This window comes from Oncorhynchus nerka, linkage group LG6 (genome assembly GCF_034236695.1).
Source record: "Oncorhynchus nerka isolate Pitt River linkage group LG6, Oner_Uvic_2.0, whole genome shotgun sequence".
NCBI lineage: Eukaryota > Metazoa > Chordata > Actinopteri > Salmoniformes > Salmonidae > Oncorhynchus > Oncorhynchus nerka.
Window position 1 is genome coordinate 40,583,231 of NC_088401.1, and position 22,835 is coordinate 40,606,065.

The following is a 22,835-nucleotide window of genomic DNA, read 5'->3' on the forward strand; positions in this document are numbered from 1 at the left end:
CTGAGTGTAATGTGCCGATTGAACCGCAGACCTACTCTGTACAAAGATACTTGAGGTGCAGGGAAAGCGATCTTAAGAGGAGGAAAGCTTTGGCTACTAACTAACTCCATTAAAGAAATTGTATTATTTGTCCCTGTACCGTCAGTTCCCATTGTTCTCTCCTCTTATCAGAAACAAAGAAGCCAGTGTCACCGCTGCTGGAATTGCAAAATCAAAACAAATTGATCCTGTTATGGTTTTGGCAGGTCATCCAACTCTTTGAGCCAGCAGCTATTTATTAGCCTGTCCCTTCTGTCCCTTTCAGGAATTTAACCTTAATCTATCACATATGCCTGATAGCTTAGTTGGTGTCTGTGCCTGAGTAACAGATACTGGTGCGTGTACTGTATGTATCTGTTGGTGTCACGCCCTGACCTTAGAGATCCTTTTTATGTCTCTATTTTGGTTTGGTCAGGGTGCGAGTTGTGGTGGGCATTGTATGTTTTGTGTTTCTATGATTTTCTATTTCTATGTTTTGGCCAGGTATGGTTCTCAATCAGGGACAGCTGTCTATCATTGTCTCTGATTGGGAACCATACTTAGGTACCCTTTTTCCCACCTGTGTTTGTGGGAAGTTAACTTTGTTTGATGGCACATAGCCTGAAGCGTCACGGTTTGTTTTGTATTGTTTATTGTTTTGTCGGCGTCATTTCAAATAAAAGAGAAAATGTACGCTTACAACGCTGTACCTTGGTCCAGTTCTTTTAATGGCCGTGACAGAACTTCCCACCACAAACGGACCAAGCAGCGTGGTAAGGGGGAATGGACGTGGGAGGACATTTTAAATGGCAAGGGATGCTGGGCGTGGGAGGAGATCCTGATCGGGAATGATCGCCTGCCCTGGGAGCAGGTAGAAGCAGAGAGGAAGGCAGCAGCTAAAGCGGGGCGGCAACAGTATGAGGGAACATGGCTAGCAATGAAGCCCGAGAGGCAAACCCCCCCCCCCTCAAAAGGGGGGCACACAGGGAGTGTGGCGGAGTCAGGTTAGAGACCTGAGCCCACTCCCCGTGCTTACCGTGGTGAGCATGTGACTGGTTAGGCCCCGTGCTTTGGGGTGATGCGCACTGTGTCAAGGCTGAGCATTCACAGGCTGGTGTGCTCGGTGCCAGCGTCCCGCATTTGCCGGGTGGAAGCGGGTATCCAGCCAGAACGGGTGGTGCCAGCTCTGTGCTCGAGCCCGCCTGTGCGCCTCCACGGCCCAGTGTATCCGGCACCTCGGCCAAGGAAGAGGCCTCCTGTATGTCTCCCTAGCCTGGTGAGTCCTGTGTCTGCGCCCAGCCCGTAGCCTCCAGAGACGGCCTCCAGTTCGGAGCCTCCAGAGATGCCTCCAGCTTGGAGCCTCCAGAGACGGCCTCCAGTCCAGTGCCTCCAGAGACGATGGCCTCCAGTCCGGAGACGACGGCCTCCAGTCCGGAGCCTCCAGCGACGATGGCCGCCAGTCCGGAGCCTCCATCGACGACGGCCGCCAGCGACGACGGCCGCCAGTCCGGAGCCTACAGCGACGATGGCCGCCAGTCCGGAGCCTCCAGCGACGACGGCCGCCAGTCCGGGGCCCGCTACCAGGGTCCCCAGTACCAGGGTCCCCAGTCCGCGTCGAGGGTCTCCACACCAGAGGTGTCACCAAAGTGGGGTGAGCCAGTGGAGTGGGTTCTGCGTCCCGCACCTGAGCCGCGGATAGATGCCCACCCAGACCCTCCCCTATAGGTTACGGTTTTGCGGCCTGAGTCCGCACCTTTGGGGGGGGGGGGGGGGTACTGTCACGCCCTGACCTTAGAGATCCTTTTTATATCTCATTTTGGTTTGGTCAGGGCGTGAGTTGGGGTGGGCATTCCATGTTTTGTGTTTCTATGATTTTCTATTTCTATGTTTTGGCCGGGTATGGTTCTCAATCAGGGACAGCTGTCTATCGTTGTCTCTGATTGGGAACCATACTTAGGTACCCTTTTTCCCACCTGTGTTTGTGGGAACTTAACTTTGTTTGATGGCACATAGCCTGAAGCTTTACGGTTTGTTTGGTATTGTTTTGTCGGCGTCATTTCAAATACAAGAGAAAATGTATGCTTACCACGCTGCACCGTGGTCCAGTTCTTTTAATGGCCGTGACAGTTGGTCTGTCTGACGGGCCTTATTGAGGGTCTGTCTTCAGATGATGCAGGGTAGATCACCATTTCCTAGGTCGTTTTCATTAGACACAAACAAACGAAAACAAACTGAACAGGAAGGGACTATCTGAACTTGTCCATAAAAAATGCTAATATTCGTTTTCTGTTGCAAAAAGTTTTGCTACGTTGTTCCCAAATGAATACAACCCTGGTTCAGAGAGTATTGAAGGAGGGGTGGGAGAGCAGATCCTGGAGAGAGTACAGGGTCCTGGGGGTCAGGGGTCAGGGTAGTAGTATGGCCCCAGCTGGGGATGGTACATACCCTTTGACCTCAGCCACACACACACTGATATCCCACTCTCACTTGGCTCCCACAATCTAACCAGACAGCTGCTCCTTCAGTCCTCCAGGCCTCCAAGGCCTTGTCCACTAACCTAAGAGACACTGAGACGCACCCAGACTCTCAAATGGCACCCTATTCCCTTCTGTAGCGCAATGCTTTTGACCAGCACCCTTACGGAAAAACCATGATTTCACATGTGGAATATGACATGATTTTGGAACAAAAATAAGTCGTTATAATAAACAATCCTTTTAACGTAGTGTTTTTAATGTACATGACTAAATTGTTTATTTATACAGTAATTATTATTCACCTGGGATTTGAACTCACAACCTCTTGGTTCATGGAATTCCGATCTTTCTGCTATGTCACCACGCCTGTGTTAATAACCGATTTCACCTGTATTCTTACACTTTGGACTTCAAAGGGAATCTCAGCTTTGTCAAAAATAAACTCAAGAAAAACAATTCTGTATCAAAGTGATTCAGGAGTCACATTGAAACAGAATAATATTCACAACCAACATTAGACAACTATACAGAAAACCCTCAAATAAATAAATTAAATCAGTGGTGAAATAATTGTCAGAATAACTAAAATAGCAGTGCAGATGGCACTCTTTTTTTGCTAAGTGCAGAGATGCGTTATAGGTAATGAATGTGTATGGGAATGCCACAATGTGAAATGTTCCAAAAACATGTTTTCACAAGTGAAATGTCACATGTGAAGTGTTCCTTTAAAACACGTGAAGAAATTTGATTTTTCACATGTGAAAACATGTTAAGTGAAGTCTTCCAAAACCACATGTTTTCACATGTGAAGTGTTCCAAAAAAAAGTTTTCAAATCATGTGGTTTTTCCATAAGGGGGATGACAGCATCTGAATTTCCTGCGATGCCACCAGGTCTGTGGCCATGACCGAGATCGTCCACAGATTTATTGGCAAGAATACATTTCTGCACTGCTTAAAGTTACCCATAATCATGTCAATAATTGTGCGATTTTTCTGAAAACACCTTGCAGTGCTCAGGGACACTTGACATTAATGATCTCTCGATTTGAACTTGCAACCTTTTGGTCTGGAGTGCATTCATGTCTCAGCAGTGCCACCAGATACTTATTTGTTACCAACAACACACACTGAGTGTACAGAACATTAGGAACACCTGCTCTTTCCATGACCTAGATTGACCAGGTGAATCCAGGTGAAAGCTATGATCCCTTGTTGATGTCACCTGTTATAACCACTTCAATTAGTGTAGATGAAGGGGAGAGGACGGGTTAAAGAACGTTTTTTTAAGCCTTGAGACAATTGAGACATGGATTGTGTATGAGTGCCGTTCAAAGGGTGAATGGGCAAGACAAAAGATTTAAGTGCCTTTGAGAGGGGTATGGTAGTAGGTGCCAGGTGCATCGGTTTGAGTGTGTCAATTAAAGTCCCAAGTGTGGTCCCAGTACAAAATAGTACAATATTTGTTTCAGATGAACTGAATACAGAATACAGCAGCACACAGTCATTTTATAACACTAAGTTGTTTTGTATACTTTAGGCAAAGTGCAAAAATGTATTCTTGGCAAGATACAGAATGTATAGCCTCCATTAGGGCCACAGACCTGGTGGTGCAGCAGGAACTTCACATACCTAGCAACCAAGATTTTGTGAATTTCAAATCTCAAGAGAGGTTTAGTCCCAAGTAATTCAGGGGACCATGACACAATGCCCAAAAGCATTCCTGGGGATGTTCCTGGAACAAACCAGGAACTAGATCAAACCTGCAGGATACCTGACTGTTTAAGTTGAAGTAATGTCAATTATGCTTTTTAAGGTCAAATATTCTCAATGACATTTGACACTTGGGTTTTCAGATGTGCTCAAATGTTGTCACGTGCAGTTTTATGGTATCACATGTTGAAATGTTGCATCCCATGTTACAGTTATTTCACATGAGATCATGTTATCACATGAGATTTTTTTTTTTCCAGCGAGTTGGGTCCCATACGTGTGTGTGTGTGTGTGTGTGTGTGTGTGTGTGTGTGTGTGTGTGTGTGTGTGTGTGTGTGAGAGAGAGAAAGAGACTCTCACACTTTGAGAGAGAGAGATTTTTATTTGTCAATTCTGTTCTCTCTGCTCATCCATCAAGTGTTTGCTTTCACAACTGCCAAATATAAACTGTTCCATTTTGTGTGTATAAACTAGCATGGGCGGGTTGTCCCAGATACGAGTCTGACCAGTCTGATCCCCTGCTCTAGGTAAGTAAAAATTTCACTGTAAGGCCTGTTGTATTCGGCGCATGTGACAAATACAATTTTGATTTGAGTTAATCCTCTCGCTAGCAGCCCAATGTTCCCAATGAACATGAGCACAGATCAGCAAGGACTGAATGGGGGGGATACCACTCCAGGCGTTCCTCCAGCCTTCTTCCTCTCCTCCTTCCTCACCACATGTTGGTTCCCTTCATTCCTTCATTCCAGATTTTTGAGAAGTGAAGTAAAACAATAATGATACAAATAAAATAAAAAACAATTGAAAGATAAACCCAATGATCGGACAGACAGAGTGCGGTTTAGACCCCATGGTTAAATGGATCAGTAGGCTACAATCCCAAATCACAGGCTAATCCCTACACAGTGCACTACTTTTGACCTGGGTAGACATAGGGAGGGAGTAAGACATCAAGGGGGGTACCCTGATGAATTGAAGCTGTTCTGAGGGCAAAAGGGGGTGCTACTCAATATTAGAAAGGTTTTCCTAATGTTTTTTACACCATTTATAGTGACACATTCTCAAAAATAAGAGTACGGTTACGGTACAGTGTTGTATTCTCGTTTACAAAAAGGTCAGAAGGTACACATAAGGTACCTTCAGAGGTACACATAGGAGTTCACTGTTGCTATGGAAAAAGGGGGAAAGCTGTCTGTGTGTGTGTGTGTGTGTGGGGGGGATTCAAAGAGAGAGCTGGAGATTGAGGAGGAGGCGTTGGGAATGTCATGCGAAATGTCACAGATGTGATGATGGGGTTGATGAGTGAATGTGGTCTGACTGATACCCAGTGAGGTGGAAATGTAGGTTAATCTGGTCATATGGCACCATACCGCCCTCCAGGCCTCCCTTTAGTCCTGTGTGTGTGTGTGTGTGTGTGTGTGTGTGTGTGTGTGTGTGTGTGTGTGTGTGTGTGTCCAGCAGCATGGGAAAAGGTGTAGAACAGAGGGGCGTTGGCTGATCCTTTTATGGATGGATGGAATGGGGGAAAAAGGAGCTGATGGTGGAGAATGAAGCAACGAGAGAGGGAGTGGATGGATGTGCAATTAGCAGAGAGAAGATTGGATCAATGTGTAGAGAGGACGAGGTGCAGAAGGAGAGAGAGGGGTCGCACCCTCCTTCTCTGCATCATCCATCAAACCATGCTCTACTCATCCATGTGATTTACTACTAGTTGTGTGTGTGTGTGTGCGTCGTCATGGCCACAAAGCGAGGAGCAAGTCAGCAGCCCCTTTCTCTCAACCCTCCATCCCTCAACCTCAGTGTCTCAGGGATAGTTCACCTTACCCTGTAAGCAGTCTGTAGACAAGGTATGACCAGCAGTCCATGCTTTGGTTTAGTTTCCCTGGCACTGTTTCAAAATGGCACAAATCCCATTTAGCTTCTTGTGGCACAAATCCCATTAATGTCATAGGATCGATATTAGCATTTTTTGCACATCTTGCACAAATCGTGACATCGTTGAGCGTCACAATCCGTTTTAGATACTTTCGAAATATGTGCACAAAACCAAAGCATGTATTGCTGTCATACCTTGTCCATAGACTGCTTACAGGGTAAAAAAAAACAATGGGTCATTCTGTGGTTTGAGCGAACTATTCCTTTAACTCTTGTGTAACCTGGTCACAGTAAGACAACATGCTGAGCTGGCCCTGCATTACATTAGCTGTACCTGTGCGACTGACTTCAGTACACACTGAACATCCAATGTGGCTCATGGGGTTGCACCATAAACACTAAAACAGTGATATTCATTGATACACTCCATCCCTAAGAGAAAGTATCTGGATATTCAAATGGAATGGACTCTTTGTTGATCGGTGTGTGTGTGTCTGTGTGTCCAGGTCATGTTTGTTTCTGTGAGTAGACATCTATATGGGGTGACTGGAGTGTTATGTTGAGGGATGGGAGCTTGGGGGGATGCAGCCCGGAAGCAGTGCAGTGGTGGTGTTGATGGATGATGTGCAACAGAGAGGAAGGAATGTGTTAGAGTGGGATGCCATGTGTTCAGCCTGCCAGTGATAGAACCCCCCCTGTGGCCTGAGGGAGACACCTAGTGGTCACAGAGAAACTGCAAGATGGTCTCTTATTGCTCTCTGCCCTTCCACCCGCACGACATGCCAGTGAGATTTACAGCTTACATAGCACACAGTTTCTGCTGTAAAGGACGGGGAGAGAGAAACAGAGAGGGAGAAAAAGAGATATGGCAAGAGAGGGAGGGAGAAAGGAAATGGATAGAGTAAGTAGACTGACATCGCGCTCTACCTCATCAAAAATCACAGTTGTCTTCATTAGGCAGATATTGCCATATAGGCTACCATATCGCAACTCCATATACACTATATATACAAAAGTATGTGGACACCCCTTCAAGTTAGTGGATTCGGCCATTTCAGCTACACCCGTTGCTGACAGGTGTATGAAATCGACCACACAGCAATGCAATCTCCATAGACATACATTGACAGTAGAATGGCCTTACTGAATGGCTTAGTGACTTTCAACGTGGCGCTGTCATAGGATGTCATAGGATGTTTGTCATATTTCTGCCCTGCTAGAGCTGCCCTGGTCAACTGTAAGTGCTGTTATTGTGAAGTAGAAATGTCTAGGAACAATAACGGCTCAGCCAGAAAGTGGTAGGCCACACAAGCTCACAGAATGGGACTGTCGAGTGCTAAAGCATGTAAAAATCATCTCTCCTCAGTTGCAACACTGCCTCTGGAAGCAATGTCAGAAGAACTGTTCATCGGGAGCTTCATGAAATGGGTTTCCATGGCTGAGCAGCCGCCTAGCATCACCATACGTTGGCTGGAGTGGTGTAAAGCTCGCCGCTATTGGACTCTGGAGCAGTGGAAATGCCTTCTCTGGGATGATGGATCACGCTTCACAATCTGGCAGTCCGACGGACTATTCTGGGTTTGGCGGATGCCTGGAGAATGCTAACTGCCCGAATGCATAGTGGCAACTGTAATGTTTGGTGGAGGAGGAGGAATAATGGTCTGGGGCTGTTTTTCATGTTTCGGGCTAGGCCCCTTAGTTCCAGTGAAGGGAAATCTTAACTCTACAGCATACAATGAGGTTCTAGACGATTCTGTGCTTCCAACTTCGTAGCAACAGTTTGGGGAAGGCCCTTTCCAGTTTCAGCATGACAATGCCCTCGTGCAGAAAGTGCGGTCTATACAGAAATGGTTTGTCGAGATCGGTGTGGAAGAACTTGACTGGTCTGCACAGAGCCCTTACGGCAACCCCATCGAACACCTTTTGGGATTAGGCCTAATCAGTGCCCAACCTCAGTAATGCTCTTGTGGCTGAATAGAAGCAAGACCTTGCAGCAATGTTCCAACATCTAGTGGAAAGCCTTCCCAGAAGAGTGGAGGCTGTTATAGCAGCAGAGGGGGGACCAACTCAATATTAATATCCATGATTTTGGAATGCGGTGTTTGACGAGCAGGTGTCCACATACTTTTAGTTGTGTAGTGTACCATATTGCAACATGCAAGGCAATTACCTATGTTTAACCTCTGCCAAATTCTCAATTAACCCCCTAACTCAGAATTATTTAATTATCCCCGTATCTCCTTGCAGGTGCACCTAGCTAAAGTCACAAATGGGTATTCCCTACATAGTGCACTAAAGTCACAAATGGATATTCCCTACATAGTGCCCTACTTTTGACCAGAGCACCAAAGAACCTGCTCAAAAGTCGTACATTGTAAAAAGAATAGGGTACCATTTGGAATGCAACCACAGTCTGCTACAGGGATGCGTAATGCATTCTAATCTGCTTCTGGGCCGTTACTGTTACTCACCCTGAGTGGAGAACTCATTTATCAGGGTCTGCCTGGGCTGGTGGACAGACAAGGTAAGACCACTCTGCATTCAATAGCTCAACTCTCCAACAGTCAACCCACCGTTCCAGTTTATAGTATCCCCCCCAACCAGGTCCCCTGAGCAGTAATTACCTTACTGCCATGGACCCCATTCTATTTCCACACCTGCTGTCTGACACATCTCATACATTCTATATTAATCTAGCTTGGAGGGAGCCAGTTCTCAAACAAGCTGTTAGAGAAGCTAACTCTGAATATGTACACTACCAGTCAAAGGTTTTTCTTTATTTGTGCTATTTTGTAGAACAATTGTGAAGACAAAAACTATGAAATAACACATATGGAAGTATGTAGTAACCCAAAAAGTATTCAACAAATCAAAATAGATTTTATATTTTATATTCTTCAAATAGCCACCCATTTCATTGATGACAGCTTTGTATACTCCTGGCATTCTCTCAACCAGCTTCAACTGGAATGCTTTCATAACAGTCTTGAAGGGGTTCCCACATATGATGAGCAATTGTTGGCTGCTTTTCCTTCTCTCTGCATTCCAACTCATTCCAAACCATCTCAATTGGGTTGAGGTCGGGGGATTGTGGAGGCCAGGTCATCTGACGCAGCACCATCACTCTCCTTAGTCAAATAGCCCTTACACAGCCTGGAGGTGTATTGGGTCATTGTCCTGTTGAAAAAAAAATGATAGTCCCCAAGTCCAAACCAGATGGGATGGCGTGTCACTGCGGAATGCAGTGGTTGCCGTGCTGGTTAAGTGTGCCTTGTATTCTAAATAAATCACAGACAGTGTCACCAGCAAAGCACCCCCACACCATAACACCCCCTCCTCCATGCTTTATGGTGGGAAATAACATGCAGAGATCATCCGTTCACCCACACTGCGTCTCACAAAGACACGGCGGCCGGTTTGGACTCCAATAACTTCTTGTTATTGGTTTCCTTTAGTAGTGGTTTCTTTGCAGCAAGTCGACCGTGAAGGCCTAGTTCATACAGTCTCTGAACAGTTGATGTTGAGATGTGTGACACTTGAACTCTGTGAAGCATTTATTTAGGCTGCAATTTCTGAAACTGGTAACTCTAATGAACTTATCCTCTGCTGCAGAGGCAATTCTGGGTCTTCCATTCCTGTGGCGGTCCTCATGAGGGCCAGTTTCATCATAGCTCTTGATGGTTTCTGCGACTGCGCTTGAAGAAACTTTCAAAGTTCTTGAAATTTTTCGCATTGACTGACCTTCATTTCTTAAAGTGATGATGGAATTTCGTTTCTCCTTCCTTATTTGAGCTGTTCTTGCCATAATATGGACTTAGTCTTTTACCAAATAGGGCTATCTTCTGTATACCACCCCTACCCTGTCTCAACACAACTGATTGACTCAAATGCATTAACAAGGAAAGAAATTCCACAAATTAACTTTTAACAAGGCACACCTTAATTGAAGCTGGTTGAGAGAATTCCAAGAGTGTGCAAAGCTGTCATCAAGGCAAAGGGTGGCTATTTGAAGAATCTCACATATAAAATATATTTTGATTAGTTTAACACTATTTTGTTTACTACATGATTCAATATGTGTTATTTCAGAGTTTTGATGTCTTCACTATTATTCTACAATATAGAACATTGTAAAAAAAATAATTTAAAAAAAAGCAAAACCCTTGAATGAGTAGGTGTTCTAAAACTTGCTTGGCTACCTTGAATGTGGTTCTTAAGGAAATTAGTGGATTGTCTTCCTCATAGATGATAGAGATTCTGATGTTTGGTGGTGTTCATCAATTATTGTAGTTACCTTGATCCCATCACTAGGGGGCATAATCTTACTAAACACCAGGGACTGAACAGTTCGGCTACTTCAGGTAAACTGACTGAACTTTGTCAAGTTTCTCACTTAATGGGCTGAACTACTAGTAGTAGCTCTATAGAGGAGATAATGCTGGGATAACTGGGCAATAGCAGCTCTATGGATGGTGATCAGTGTCTTGATCTCACTGCTGCACATGTTGTTTCTATTACCGTTTTGTGAATGTATAGAGCAGTATAAATATAGGATCTATGCATGGCTCACACCCCCGTCTGTCCTTAGCACTCCCCTTACGGCTAGTTCATCTGTCAACACTCAACATTGTGACTGCTCTGGGCTCATTGTGACCCAACGTCAGGGTATAGAGACCCTGTTTGACTTTACACAGAAACACCATGCACATGCGGTCAGGGTCACACGCAGACACACACACACACACAGGCGCACCCATACACAAAGACAGAGGAGCAAGCATGCATGCACACACACACACACACACACACACACACACACACAGAGGCACACACACAGGCATACACATGCGTGTGTGCGTACAGACACACACAAACACAATCTCTGTCTGTGACAGAGAAAACCCTGGGGGAGGGAACTCTTACTACCACTTCCTGTTGTGTGTGTGTGTGTGTGTGTGTGTGTGTGTGTGTGTGTGTGTGTGTGCGTGCGCGCGTGCGTGCGATCATGTATATTCGTATGGCAGGGGGAGTGATATCTTATTTCCTCTGGCTCTCTGACCCATAGCCAGTATCTCAAGTTTCTCTCTACCTTTCGGAATAGACTGATAGAGAGAGACTGAAATAGAGAAAGAGTGGGATAGGGACCGACAGATAAGAAGAGAGGAGTAGTCCAGGAAAAGAGAGGGATAGCCCAGGGGATCACTTTTTTGGGATATCTAACACTGCAGTCCATCAACCATGAGCCGCTTCAGTACGTTTAAAGGCTACAGCAGGACAGAGGAAGAGGAGGATGATGAGGTGTTTGTCTGCAGCCCGGGATATAAGGTGACGGACTGAAGCAGATATAACTATCTGACAATGTGGGAGGTCTTTAGTTTGACTTAGTAGTGACATAGTAGGTGATACTTGTACTTGATATATATACTTTCAGCTCATTCTTTAAAATGTATGTTAAAAATGTTTGCCTGTTTATAAGTAAACTAAATAGGCTGTTGCTTCGTAAAGTGTCTTCTTGACTTTGTCTTAAATGGCATTTATCAGCACTGTGTAGGGGACCTTCTATGAGCTAAAAACGTCAAAGCAACACTTTGTTTAACTCTTATTTCATACAGTCCATCCCATTTAGCAAATGAGGGCACCTCGTTTCTCTTGGCTCTCACTGTAGTCAGTCTATTTCTGAGTTTACTGCTAAGCTTTAAGGCACTAGAAAGAAACCTCTTCTCAGTGTGTGTGTACTGTTAAGTACATTTCTGGAGTCATTCCCTGCTGATGTGGACTGGATCATATGAACTCAAAATGTTGAGGAGGAGAGCAATACACTGCTTATAGAAATCACAATGATATGATAGATGCCAGTGAGCACTAAAACAATTGCCTTCTCAGGAAACACTACAGTTTGTATTGCCATTCATTTTGACCGTCTATAACCTTTCCTTTGAGCATATCACTTTTGTCAGATTTACATATGCTCTTCTTATCATTTATAACAGATAACACCAATTATCATTCTAATTCTCAGTTCCTCTGCTGAGTTTGGCCATTGACAGCTGAGCTTCCATGTAAAAGTTGCCTTACTATTATCTGAGCCTTAGGGCTCTGTGATTGACACCCAGCTGTAGAAAATATAGTAGGTCTCTACACAAAAGATTCATTTTTCGATTTGTAAATGATTTTCACCGTACTTCACTAGAATCATACACAGACATTTTGCCTAAAGAGCCGCCTTCAGTGTATTCACTCCCAGCTGCCCATGTCTTTTACCAAAGCCACAGTCAGAACACTTGATAACAATAGATAAACAACAGGGCCTTTCCTGCTGCACACACACACACACACACACAAACAGACACTCACACGCACTGCAAACTTCACTCTATTCCAACACAGCTCTACAGGATATTAAATCATTATTTTGGAGTATATTACTGTTATTCCAGGCCCAGCAGGAATCCCCATCTGTTTCCACGCTAGAGAATGTCTGTCTGGCTGTACTGTCTGGTGTTTTACTCAAACGCCCCCCCCCCCCGTTCTGTTCCATTTCCTCTAGAATTCCTCACCTGCCCGGCTCCGCTTGTCTTGTCTTCCAAACACAGAGAATACAGAACTAGGCAGACAGCCTATGGCACTGAGAGCTATATGGTGAATCAGCAATGGCCAGGTGCAGACCTGGGTCCAAATACATAGGCCTATTCAACCCAGTATCACAGATTATTGTGAAATAGACACAAATTGCTTATTGGAAACTTGTGACAGGCACAAGAAAACATACTTTTTTCCGTGACCAGTACATGATTTTTGTATACAGTGCATTTCAATTACAGATAAAGACAGTAGGTTACTTGAGACAGAAACGATTGGAGGGAGGAAGGGAGGTTGGTCGGGGAGGATAGGTGGGTGTATAATGTGAATGTGTTCGAATCTCATCATGGATAGCTTTATCATTGTTCTAATTAGCTACTTTGCAACTACTTACTACTTTTGAGCTACTTTTCAACTACTTAGCATGTTAAGTAACTCTTACCCTAACCCCAATCTTAACCCTTTAACCTAACTCCTAACCCTTTAACTACTTAGCTAGCATGTTAACTAGCCCTAATCTTAACCCCTAAACCTAACCTTAACCCCTAACCTTAACCTCTAGCATAGCTAATGGTTTGCCATCTAGCTAGCATAGCTAACATTAGCCACGACAACTTGGAATTTAAATCAAATTGAAGTTTATTTGTCACGTTCGCCGAATACAACAGTGCTTACTTACCGGCCCTAGCCAACAGTGCAATGTTTAAGTAAAAAATAGGTATTAGTTGAACAATAGTAAAGAAATAAAAAACAACAGTGAAAAAGAACAGTTGCGAGGCTATATACATTAGCGAGGCTATAAACAGGCACCGGTTAGTCAGGCTAGTTGAGGTAGTATGTACATGTAGGTATGGTTAAAGTGACTGCATATATGATAAACAGAGAGTAGCAGTAGCGTAAAAGAGGGGTTGGCGGGTGGTGGGTGGCGGGACACAATGCAGATAGTCCGGGAAGCCAATGTGCGGGGGCACCGGTTAGTCGGGCTAAATGAGGTAGTATGTACATGAATGTATAGTTAAAGTGACTATGCATATATGATAAACAGAGAGTAGCAGCAGCGTAAAAGAGGGGTTGGGGGGGGAACAATGAAAATAGTCTGGGTAGCAACTTGATTACCTGTTCAGGAGTCTTATGGCTTGGAGGTAAAAGCTGTTGAGAAGCCTTTTGGTCCTAGACTTCATGCTCCGGTACCTCTTGCCATGCGGTAGTAGAGAGAACAGTCTATGACTGGGGTGACTGGGGTCTTTGACAATTTTTAGGGACTTCCTCTAACACTGCCTGGTATAGAGGTCCTGGATGGCAGGTAGCTTAGTGTGTAGTGTGTACTGGGATCGTACACACTACCATCTGTAACGCCTTTCGGTTGGAGGCCGAGCAGTTGTCGTACCTGTAGAACCTTTTGAGCATCTGTATACAAATATACACAGACCACAACCCCCCGTCTTACCAGAGTGTGCTGTTCTATCTTGCCGTTGCAGCGTATATCCTGCTAGCTGAATATCCATGTCATCATTCAGCCACGATTCCGTGAAACATAAGATGTGACAGTTTTTGATGTCCTGTTGGTAAGATAATCGTCATTGTACCTCGTCTAATTTAATGTCCAATGATTGTACGTTGGCGAGTGATGTTGACAGTAACGGCAGCTTTCCCACTCACGAATGTGTTATGAAGAAAGAAAATCGTGTAATAAACATGAAATGCGTTGTTATGAAAATCATGTAATACTTTTTCGTGTGCCTGTCACGAATGTATTTTGAATACATAATTAGTGTCTATTTCACAATAAGCTGTGATAGTCTGTTGGCCTATTGTATGTATTTGAGGTGTACTTGATTTAACTTGGAGTTTGCACTTTTGGGATTATTCTATTGGTTCCATTGTACAGTACATACTAAATCAAATGCAGCTCAAGTTTTCAGGTGGTTTTCTGTCGAGGTCTAGCGACGACTTCTGTGAATACCACTTTACACAATGTTAGTTTGACCCTGGGCCCAAAACAGAGACAACAGTCTGGCTACCACTACTGTACCTCCACCTCACGATCGAACTCCAAAATCAAAATATTTTTCTGCAGTGGTACATTTGGATTCTCCATAGTCATGGAAACCGAAACTCGTTGACTGTGTTTGATGTATGGGCCAGACAGAGTGGCATCTTAAACTGTTTACAAAACCAACTCTGTTTCCCACTCACACTAAATACACAGGCATTTTGCTTTCTGCACGTTTTGGAGATTTTGCGTTCTGCATGTTTATTTCAAAATACAGGGTCACCCAGCACTGTTATGCAACATGCTGTCTTTTTGTTTCTTGTCTTGACAATATCATCAACTATCATTTGTGTGTCCAATTTTTACAGTCTGATGTAGTTTTTAGAGTTTTGTAGCCTGGAATCCCCTTGTTTCGTTATTGTTTAAACTTTCTAAATTCCAGGTTAGAACTTTTTGTAGAACTTGCTGGCTGAGAGGTTTGTTTGTCTCCACTCCGTTATCAGTGGGTACTTTGGTTTAGAGATTGACAGTTGATATCACTGCAGACTCTTGGCTACTTGAGTGATACGACCCAGAGCACTAGGAGGGTTTCCTGTCTGTCTAAACACTTCCTCTTTTCAACACCCCTTCATTTCCAGTTCCTATGATCATTATCCTCTGCTTTCTCTTCTATAAATCATTCTCTCCTAATGTGAGCATTGTATTTAATCCAGTTATGGGCAATCAATGTCCAATAATGCTAAATATTGAATGTTATTCTAATGTTTTTATTTTGAATGTGATGAAAAAGTCATGTTGCTGCACAGTGTTTGTATGGATTTTGCCACAAAATAACGTATTTGACCGGCCTCAGAAAAAGGTTAGCTTGACAACAGTTGAAGTATATAGGATACCATGCAGCATATTTCGTTTTGACACTGGGCTAGAAACAGATGGATACAGCATGTTGCAACGTCCATCCTTACCACATGTGTCTGATTGCCAAACCTACCCATCCTCCTTCTCCTTCCTGCCTTGCCGTGCAGACTACATCACTGTGTCTGTGCTCTGAATCTACCCTCTCCCCTCTTTCCTCTTTCTGTTCTCCGTAGTTATCTCAGGGTTAACCTCTCCTTCTCTCTATTTATTCTGTATCCCTCATCTAAAACTGCCCTCTCTTTCTCTGCTCTGTAATGTACCTCCATAGTTCCCCATTAATGTAACCTCTCTGGTCAGTGCATGCTGGCCATGCTACTCTGTTAGTTTTTCACAAGAGACTAACCTCTCCCCTCTCTCTCTCCCCCCTCTACAGACGACGTCTCCGATAGGGCAAGGCCGGCCCGAGTCCCCTATCTACACCAACCTCCAGGAGCTGAAGATCTCCCAGTCCAGCCTGCCCACCCTCCCCTCCAGCACCCCACTGCACATCCTTGGGGACTGGGAGACCCACAAGGACCTCACCGGTAGACACTTCTACTATAACAGAGCCACCGGGGAGCGCACGTGGAAACCGCCCCGTGCACGGGATGCTAGTGGCAGTACCAGTAGTAGTCGGGGAGACCCCCATGGCATGGGAGAGATGGAGGTAGGTAAACACACTCCCTGTGGGCTGTGCACCCCAACAAAACAGATCCGTATTCCATTGACTGGCATGTTGTAGATGCAGTCAGAGCAGAAGCTGAGCTGTAAGTAAAGAGGGGGAAATAGTTTGGTTTGGATCCAACTGAGGAAGTTTAACCCAGCATGTTGACCCCTGCCACTGATTTACAGTCTACCTAATCTATCTGTATCCTATTGTGTCAACATCTGGGTCGTTCCACGCAATGGGTGCCTTTTGTACATGCAAACTTTTACGTTATGAACGTTAAAATAACATTCAATTGCATGGAGGATATGTTTAGCCTACGGAAAAACACCTTTTCCCATCTCAGGCAATAAAGTCTTTTGAACTAAGAGCATTTTATCTGCACTTGTACCACACTGTCTGTCAACCCTGTTACGGACACTTACTGTATGTAACCTAATTATTATTTAACAGCATGAGAAATCCAACATTTTCTCATTGATCAAGTATCCCTTGTTCAGTAAACTCATACAGTTTAATATCAAACTGATAAAGTTACGAACAGGGTTGATGCTAACAGAGTTGAGGTTTTAGGTGACGATCGAACATTACTCCTCATGTGGTGAAGCGCATGTCATCACCTGGTGTTCATGAAATTAAGGATTATACATATGTTCCACACATGATGAAAGTTGTGTCAAATAAAAATGTTCATAACATTAATTGAGCAAACAGGGTTGACATGTTGAGCTCGTCCACATCAGTCAAAGATGATTAAACAATTATAAATACAGTGCCTACAGTGCCAGAAAGTGACTTGTTCCACATTTTGTTGTTACACGGTGGGATTAAAATGGATTTAATTGTAATTTTTTTTTGTCAATGATCTACACAATAAAAATCTAAACATTTGAATTTTTTAAAATTTAAATAAAAAATGAAGAAGAAAAAAACATCTTCGTTAAATAAGTATTTAACCCGCTGAGTCAATACATGTTAGAATCACCTTTGGCATCTATTACAGCTGTGAGTCTTTCTGAGTAAGTCTCTAAGAGCTTTGCACAACCGAATTGTACAATATTTGCACATTATTCTTTTTAAAGTTCTTTAAACTATTTCAAGTTGGTTGTTGATCATTCCCAGTCAGCCATTTTCAGGTCTTGCTAACAGATTTTGTAGGCAGATTTAAGTCAAAACTGTAACTAAGCCACTCCGGAACATTCAATGTCATCTTGGTAAGCAACTCCAGTGTATATTTGGCCTTGTCTTTTAGGTTATAGCCCTGCTGAAAGGTGAATTTGTCTCCTAGTGTCTGGTGGAAAGCAGACTGAACCAGATTTTCCTCTAGGATTTTGCCTGTGCTCAGCTCTATTGTTTCATTTTATCCTAAGAAAAACTCCCTGGTCCTTGCCAATGACAAGCATACACATAACATGATGCAGCCACCACCATTATTGAAAATATGAAAAGTGGTTCTCAGTGATGTGTTTTGTTGGATTTCCCCCTAACATAACGCTATGTGTTCAAGACATAAAGTTAATATCTTTGTCACATTTTTTGCAGATTTTCAAAATCTCAATCTTCATTTCAGGCTGTAACTCAACAAAATGTGGCAAAAGTCAAGGGGTGTAAATACTTTCTGAAGGCACTGTACTGTAGGCCAAAAAAAGAGAGAAGACTTACTTCCTTTTCCACCATGCTGTTCAGAAGACCCAAACGATGTCACCTGCTGTGAATAATTTAACTTGGTTTAATGGTCCATTATTTTAAAGGGGTAAGTTGTTTGTATAACAGGGTTGGCTTTAAAATGATGGACAGTCGTAAATGCATCACTAATCACATCAATATAAATAATAATCTTCAGTAATGACTTTGTCAAAGCAGCAAAATGACTAGGCTTTTACAATAATGGTGAAACTTGGAGAAATTTGGATTAAGTGGGTTGAAATCTCCCTAGAATTTACAAAAGGTTGACGGAGGGACATGTCAAAATGCTGAATTTTAGCACTTTAGCAAGCCTTTATTCATATAAAAATTCTGATTTACTGAATTCTCCATATGGTCTATATTAGAGTGCACTTCATTTCATAACAGGCTTTTAAAATTCAAAATTGAAATCAACCAACTGCTCTGAAAGGTGGCTGTGGGTCCCGGGTTCAGGTGTTGAGGGTCAAGGTAGTGGTCTGGTGACTGGTCTGGTCTGGCCCAGTGGTAGTCCAGATCCTATTACATCTCTCTCCCTGTGTTTCTGTAACAGGTGAGAGTGTGACTGTGTTAAATGAAACCAGGCCAGGACTGAAGTAGGTTTCAGACTGTAGCTGTATTATATTTAAGTACCAGTTAGACCAAATATTTATGATTCATCAGATGTAATGCCACGGCTGACTGAAGCAAAGAGGGTGTACGTCCCAAATGGCACCCTATTCCTTATTTTAGAGCACGACTTTTGACCAGGGCCATTTTTAAAAATAGTGCACTAAATAGGGAATAGGATGCCATTTGAAACGCATCCTGTATCTACTCTGCATGGCAGTAGTTTACATCTATATTACCATGGGAAGCATTAAGTACTGTATTTCTAGAGGCATATAGAGGAATAGTCGAGTACCACATAACTGTAAAAGTTGTGTTGTGGTAACTGAGGGCAGGGAAACATGTTGGTGTTATTTTGATGAGTGGAAATATTTCCTGGTAAGGTAGTAAAATGAGACCGAAGTTCGTAAGAGTGTTCTTAGTTTGGATTTCATGTAGTGTTCGTGCTACAACACTGCCCCCATGAAGTGTTCGTGCTACAACACTGCCCCCATGAGGTGGTTATGTATTTCAACCAGGGAGGAACTATCAGATTGTGTACTTTGTTTCCAACTTGCCACATGAAATGCTGGGAAATTAACACAAATATCCATAGTTGACCAATGTCTCCTTTTCCTGGGAGCTGTTGCATTTTTTGTGGTGGTTGGGCATTTTCCTTTTTTAATTAAGGTTGTTATTATAGATACTTGCCCACTCTACAGCTGCATCATTCACTACTTACTATTCTAAAGGCAAAATGAGCAATTGAGCGTCGGGCCAGTAACCGGAAGGTTGCTGGATTGAATCCCAGAGCTGACAAGGTAAAAATATGTAATTCTGCCCCTGAGTAAGGCAGTTAACCCACTGTTCCCCGTGCGCCGAAGACGTGGATGTCAATTAAGGCAGCCCCCCACACCTCTCTGATTCAGAGGGGTTGGGTTAAATGCGGAAGACACATTTCAGTTGAATACATCCAGTTGGACAACTGACTAGGTATCCCCATTTCAATCAGTCAATCGATCTACATATGACTCTGAAAAAACCTCTCTGTTCTCCCAAAATCACAATGGTCTCTCTTTCTCTCCCCCCCAATGCAGCCCCTTTCTTCCGAGGAGAACTGTCACAGCAGCACGTACTCCAGTCAGTCAGACAGTCAGTATGGATCTCCCCCTAGAGGCTGGTCAGAGGAACTGGATGTACACGGACACACCCTCTATGTCTGTGAACATACTCATGAGAAGGTACTGGGGCTCTCCTCTCCTCCGTTGGTTTCACTCTCTCCATTTCTCTGTCACTCCTTCCAGGGCTAAGGTTGTTATCATGGGTTAATGGGGGAGGGTATTTGGTATTTATAAGGATCCCCATTAGCCGCTGCAAAAGCATCAGCTACTCTTCCTGAGGTCCACATGAAACATGACATAATACATAGTAAAGGACATTATTAGTCAAGGACTGAAATGCATAAATTTAAAACATCACACACAGTCTACATATCAGTACATACACACAAAATCTAAGTCTAATACATAGTACAGTGCAAATTGCAATACAATATATACAGTACCAGTCAAACGTTTGGACACACCTACTCATTCCAGAGTTTTTCTTTATTTTTATACATTGTAGAATAATAGTGAAGACATCAAAACTGTGAAATAACACAAATGGAATAATGTAGTAACCAAACAAGTGTTAAACAAATCAAAAGATACAGTTGAAGTCGGAAGTTTACATACACCTTAGCCAAATACATTTAAACTCCGTTTGTCACCTTTCCTGACATTTAAAAAATCCCTGTTTTAGGTTAGTCACCAATTCATTTTAAGAATGTGAAATGTCAGAATAATAGTAGAGTGATTTCTCTCGTTCTGCCCCTTAACAAGACAGTTAACCCACTGTTCCTAGGCCGTCATTGAAAATAAGAATTTGTTCTTAACTGACTTGCCTAGTTAAATAAAGGTAAAATAAAAAATGTATTATTTCCGCTTTTATTTCTTTCATCACATTCCCAGTGGGTCAGAAGTTTACATACACTCAATTATTATTTGGTAGCATTGCCTTTAAATTATTTAACTTGGGTCAAACATGTTGGATAGCTTTCCACAAGCTTCCCACAATAAGTTGGGTGAATTTTTGCCCATTCCTCCTGACAGAGCTGGTGTAACTGAGTCAGGTTTGTAGGCCTCTTTGCTCGCACACACTTTTTCAGTTCTGCCCACAAATGTTCTATAGGATTGAGGTCATGGCTTTGTGATGGCCACTCCAATACCTTGACTTTGTTGTCCTTATTAAGCCATTTTGCAACAACTTTGGAAATATGCTTGGGGTCATTGTCCATTTGGAAGACCCATTTGCGACCAAGCTTTAACTTCCTGACTGATGTCTTGAGATGTTGCTTCAATATATCCACATAATTTTCATCCCTCATGAAGCCATCTATTTTGTGAAGTGCAGCAGTCCGTCCTGCAAGAAGAACCCCCACAACATGATGCTGCCACCCCCGTGCTTCACGGTTGGGATGGTGTTCATCGGCTTGCAAGCCTCCCCCTTTTTCCTCCAAACATAACAATGGTCATTATGTCCAAACAGTTCTATTTTTGTTTCATTAGACCAGAGGACATTTGTCCAAAAAGTACTTTCTTTGTCCCCATGTACAGTTGCAAACCGGAGTCTGGCTTTTTTATGGTGGTTTTGGAGCAGAGGCTTCTTCCTTTGCTGAGCGGCCTTTCAGGTTATGTCAATATTGGACTTGTTTTACTGTGGATATAGATACTTTTGTACCTGTTTCCTCCAGCATCTTCACAAGGTCCTTTGCTTTTGTTCTGGGATTGATTTGCTCTTTTCGCACCAAAGTACGTTTATCTCTAGGAGACAGAACGCGTCTCCTTCCTGAGCAGTATGACGGCTAAGTGGTCCCATGGTGTTTATACTTGCGTACTATTTTTTGTACAGGTGAATGTGGTGCCTTCAGGCGTTTGGAAATTGCTCCCAAGGATGAACCAGACTTGTGGAGGTCTACATATTGTTTTTTGAGGTCTTGGCTGATTTCTTTTGATTTTCCCATCATGTCAAGCAAAGAGGCACTGAGTTGGAAGGTAGGCCCTGAAATACATCTACAGGTACACCTCCAATTGACTCAAATTATATCAATTAGCCTATCAGAAGCTTCTAAAGCCATGCCATTATTTTCTGGAATTTTTCAAACTGTTTAAAGGCACAGTCAAGTTAGTGTATGTAAACATCTAACCCACTGGAATTATGTTATAAGTGAAATAATCTGTCTGTAAACAATTGTTGGAAAAATGACTTGCACAAAGTAGATGTCCCAACCGCCTTGCCAAAACGATAGTTTGTTAACAAGAAATTTGTGGAGTGGTTGAAAAATGAGTTTTAATGATTCCAACCTAAGTGTATGTAAACTTCCGACTTCAACTGTATGTTATATTTGAGATTATTCAAAGTAGCCACCCTTTGCCTTAATGACAGCTTTGCACACTCTTGTCATTCTCTCAACCAGCTTCATGACGTAGTCACCTGTGTTAGCAGTTGATGTTTTTCTTCAATAACACAGACCCCAAAGCAAATCAGGGGGAGAAAAATAGGTTCATTCAAAGAGAACAAATCATAGATGTTATGCTGGAACGTAGATGTTCATTCTTCCCTGTCCTCAGTGATTCTCCACAGAACAAAATGACAAGATGTAATTTATAACCCTCCAACCTAGCCTGTGGTTGACCAATTACAATTCCTTGCAGTAAAATTTTGCCAATGGCCAAATAACAAGTATCCTGTTTCAGGCTCAATGGATAGACGATTCAGAACAATGAGATCTTGCCACACGTAGCTATGAGTCAAGGACTGAAACTCCTACACAGATTCTAACCAGATGTTGAACTGAAAACCACAATTTCTATTGATTGTTAATTCCCTATTGACCTCTAGTCCTCTGCATTGTGTATTATCTTAAAACATTCTTACACCTGGAATGCATTTCAATTTACAGATGTGCCTTGTTAATTTGTGGAATTTCTTTCCTTCTTAATACGTTTGAGCAAAATCAGTTGTTTTGTGACAAAGTAGGGGGTGTATACAGAAGATAGCCCTAATTGGTAAAAGACCAAGTCCATATTATGGCAAGAACAGCTCAAATAAACAAAAAGGAATGACAGTCCATTATTACTTTAAGACATGAAGGTCAGTCAATCCAGAAAATTGAAAGAACTTTGAACATTTTCAAGTGCAGTCGCAAAATCCATCAAGGACTATGATTAAACTGGCACTCGTGAGGACCTCCGCAGGAAAGGAAGATCCAGAGATACGTTCATTAAAGTTAACTGCACCTCAGAT

General features: G+C 43.0%; 1 protein-coding gene across 3 annotated transcripts in view; it reads left to right on the top strand.

Moving 5' to 3' along the window:
- LOC115130442 (rho GTPase-activating protein 12-like) overlaps window positions 1-22,835 on the top strand; it is a 95,935-nt gene that overhangs the window by 48,559 nt on the left and 24,541 nt on the right. For all 3 annotated transcript variants that reach the window (XM_029661595.2, XM_029661592.2, XM_029661596.2), the window contains exons 3-4: window positions 15,945-16,217; window positions 19,586-19,729. In XM_029661595.2, the coding sequence (XP_029517455.1) occupies window positions 15,945-16,217; window positions 19,586-19,729 (417 nt within the window). The remainder of the gene's footprint in view (window positions 1-15,944; window positions 16,218-19,585; window positions 19,730-22,835) is intronic.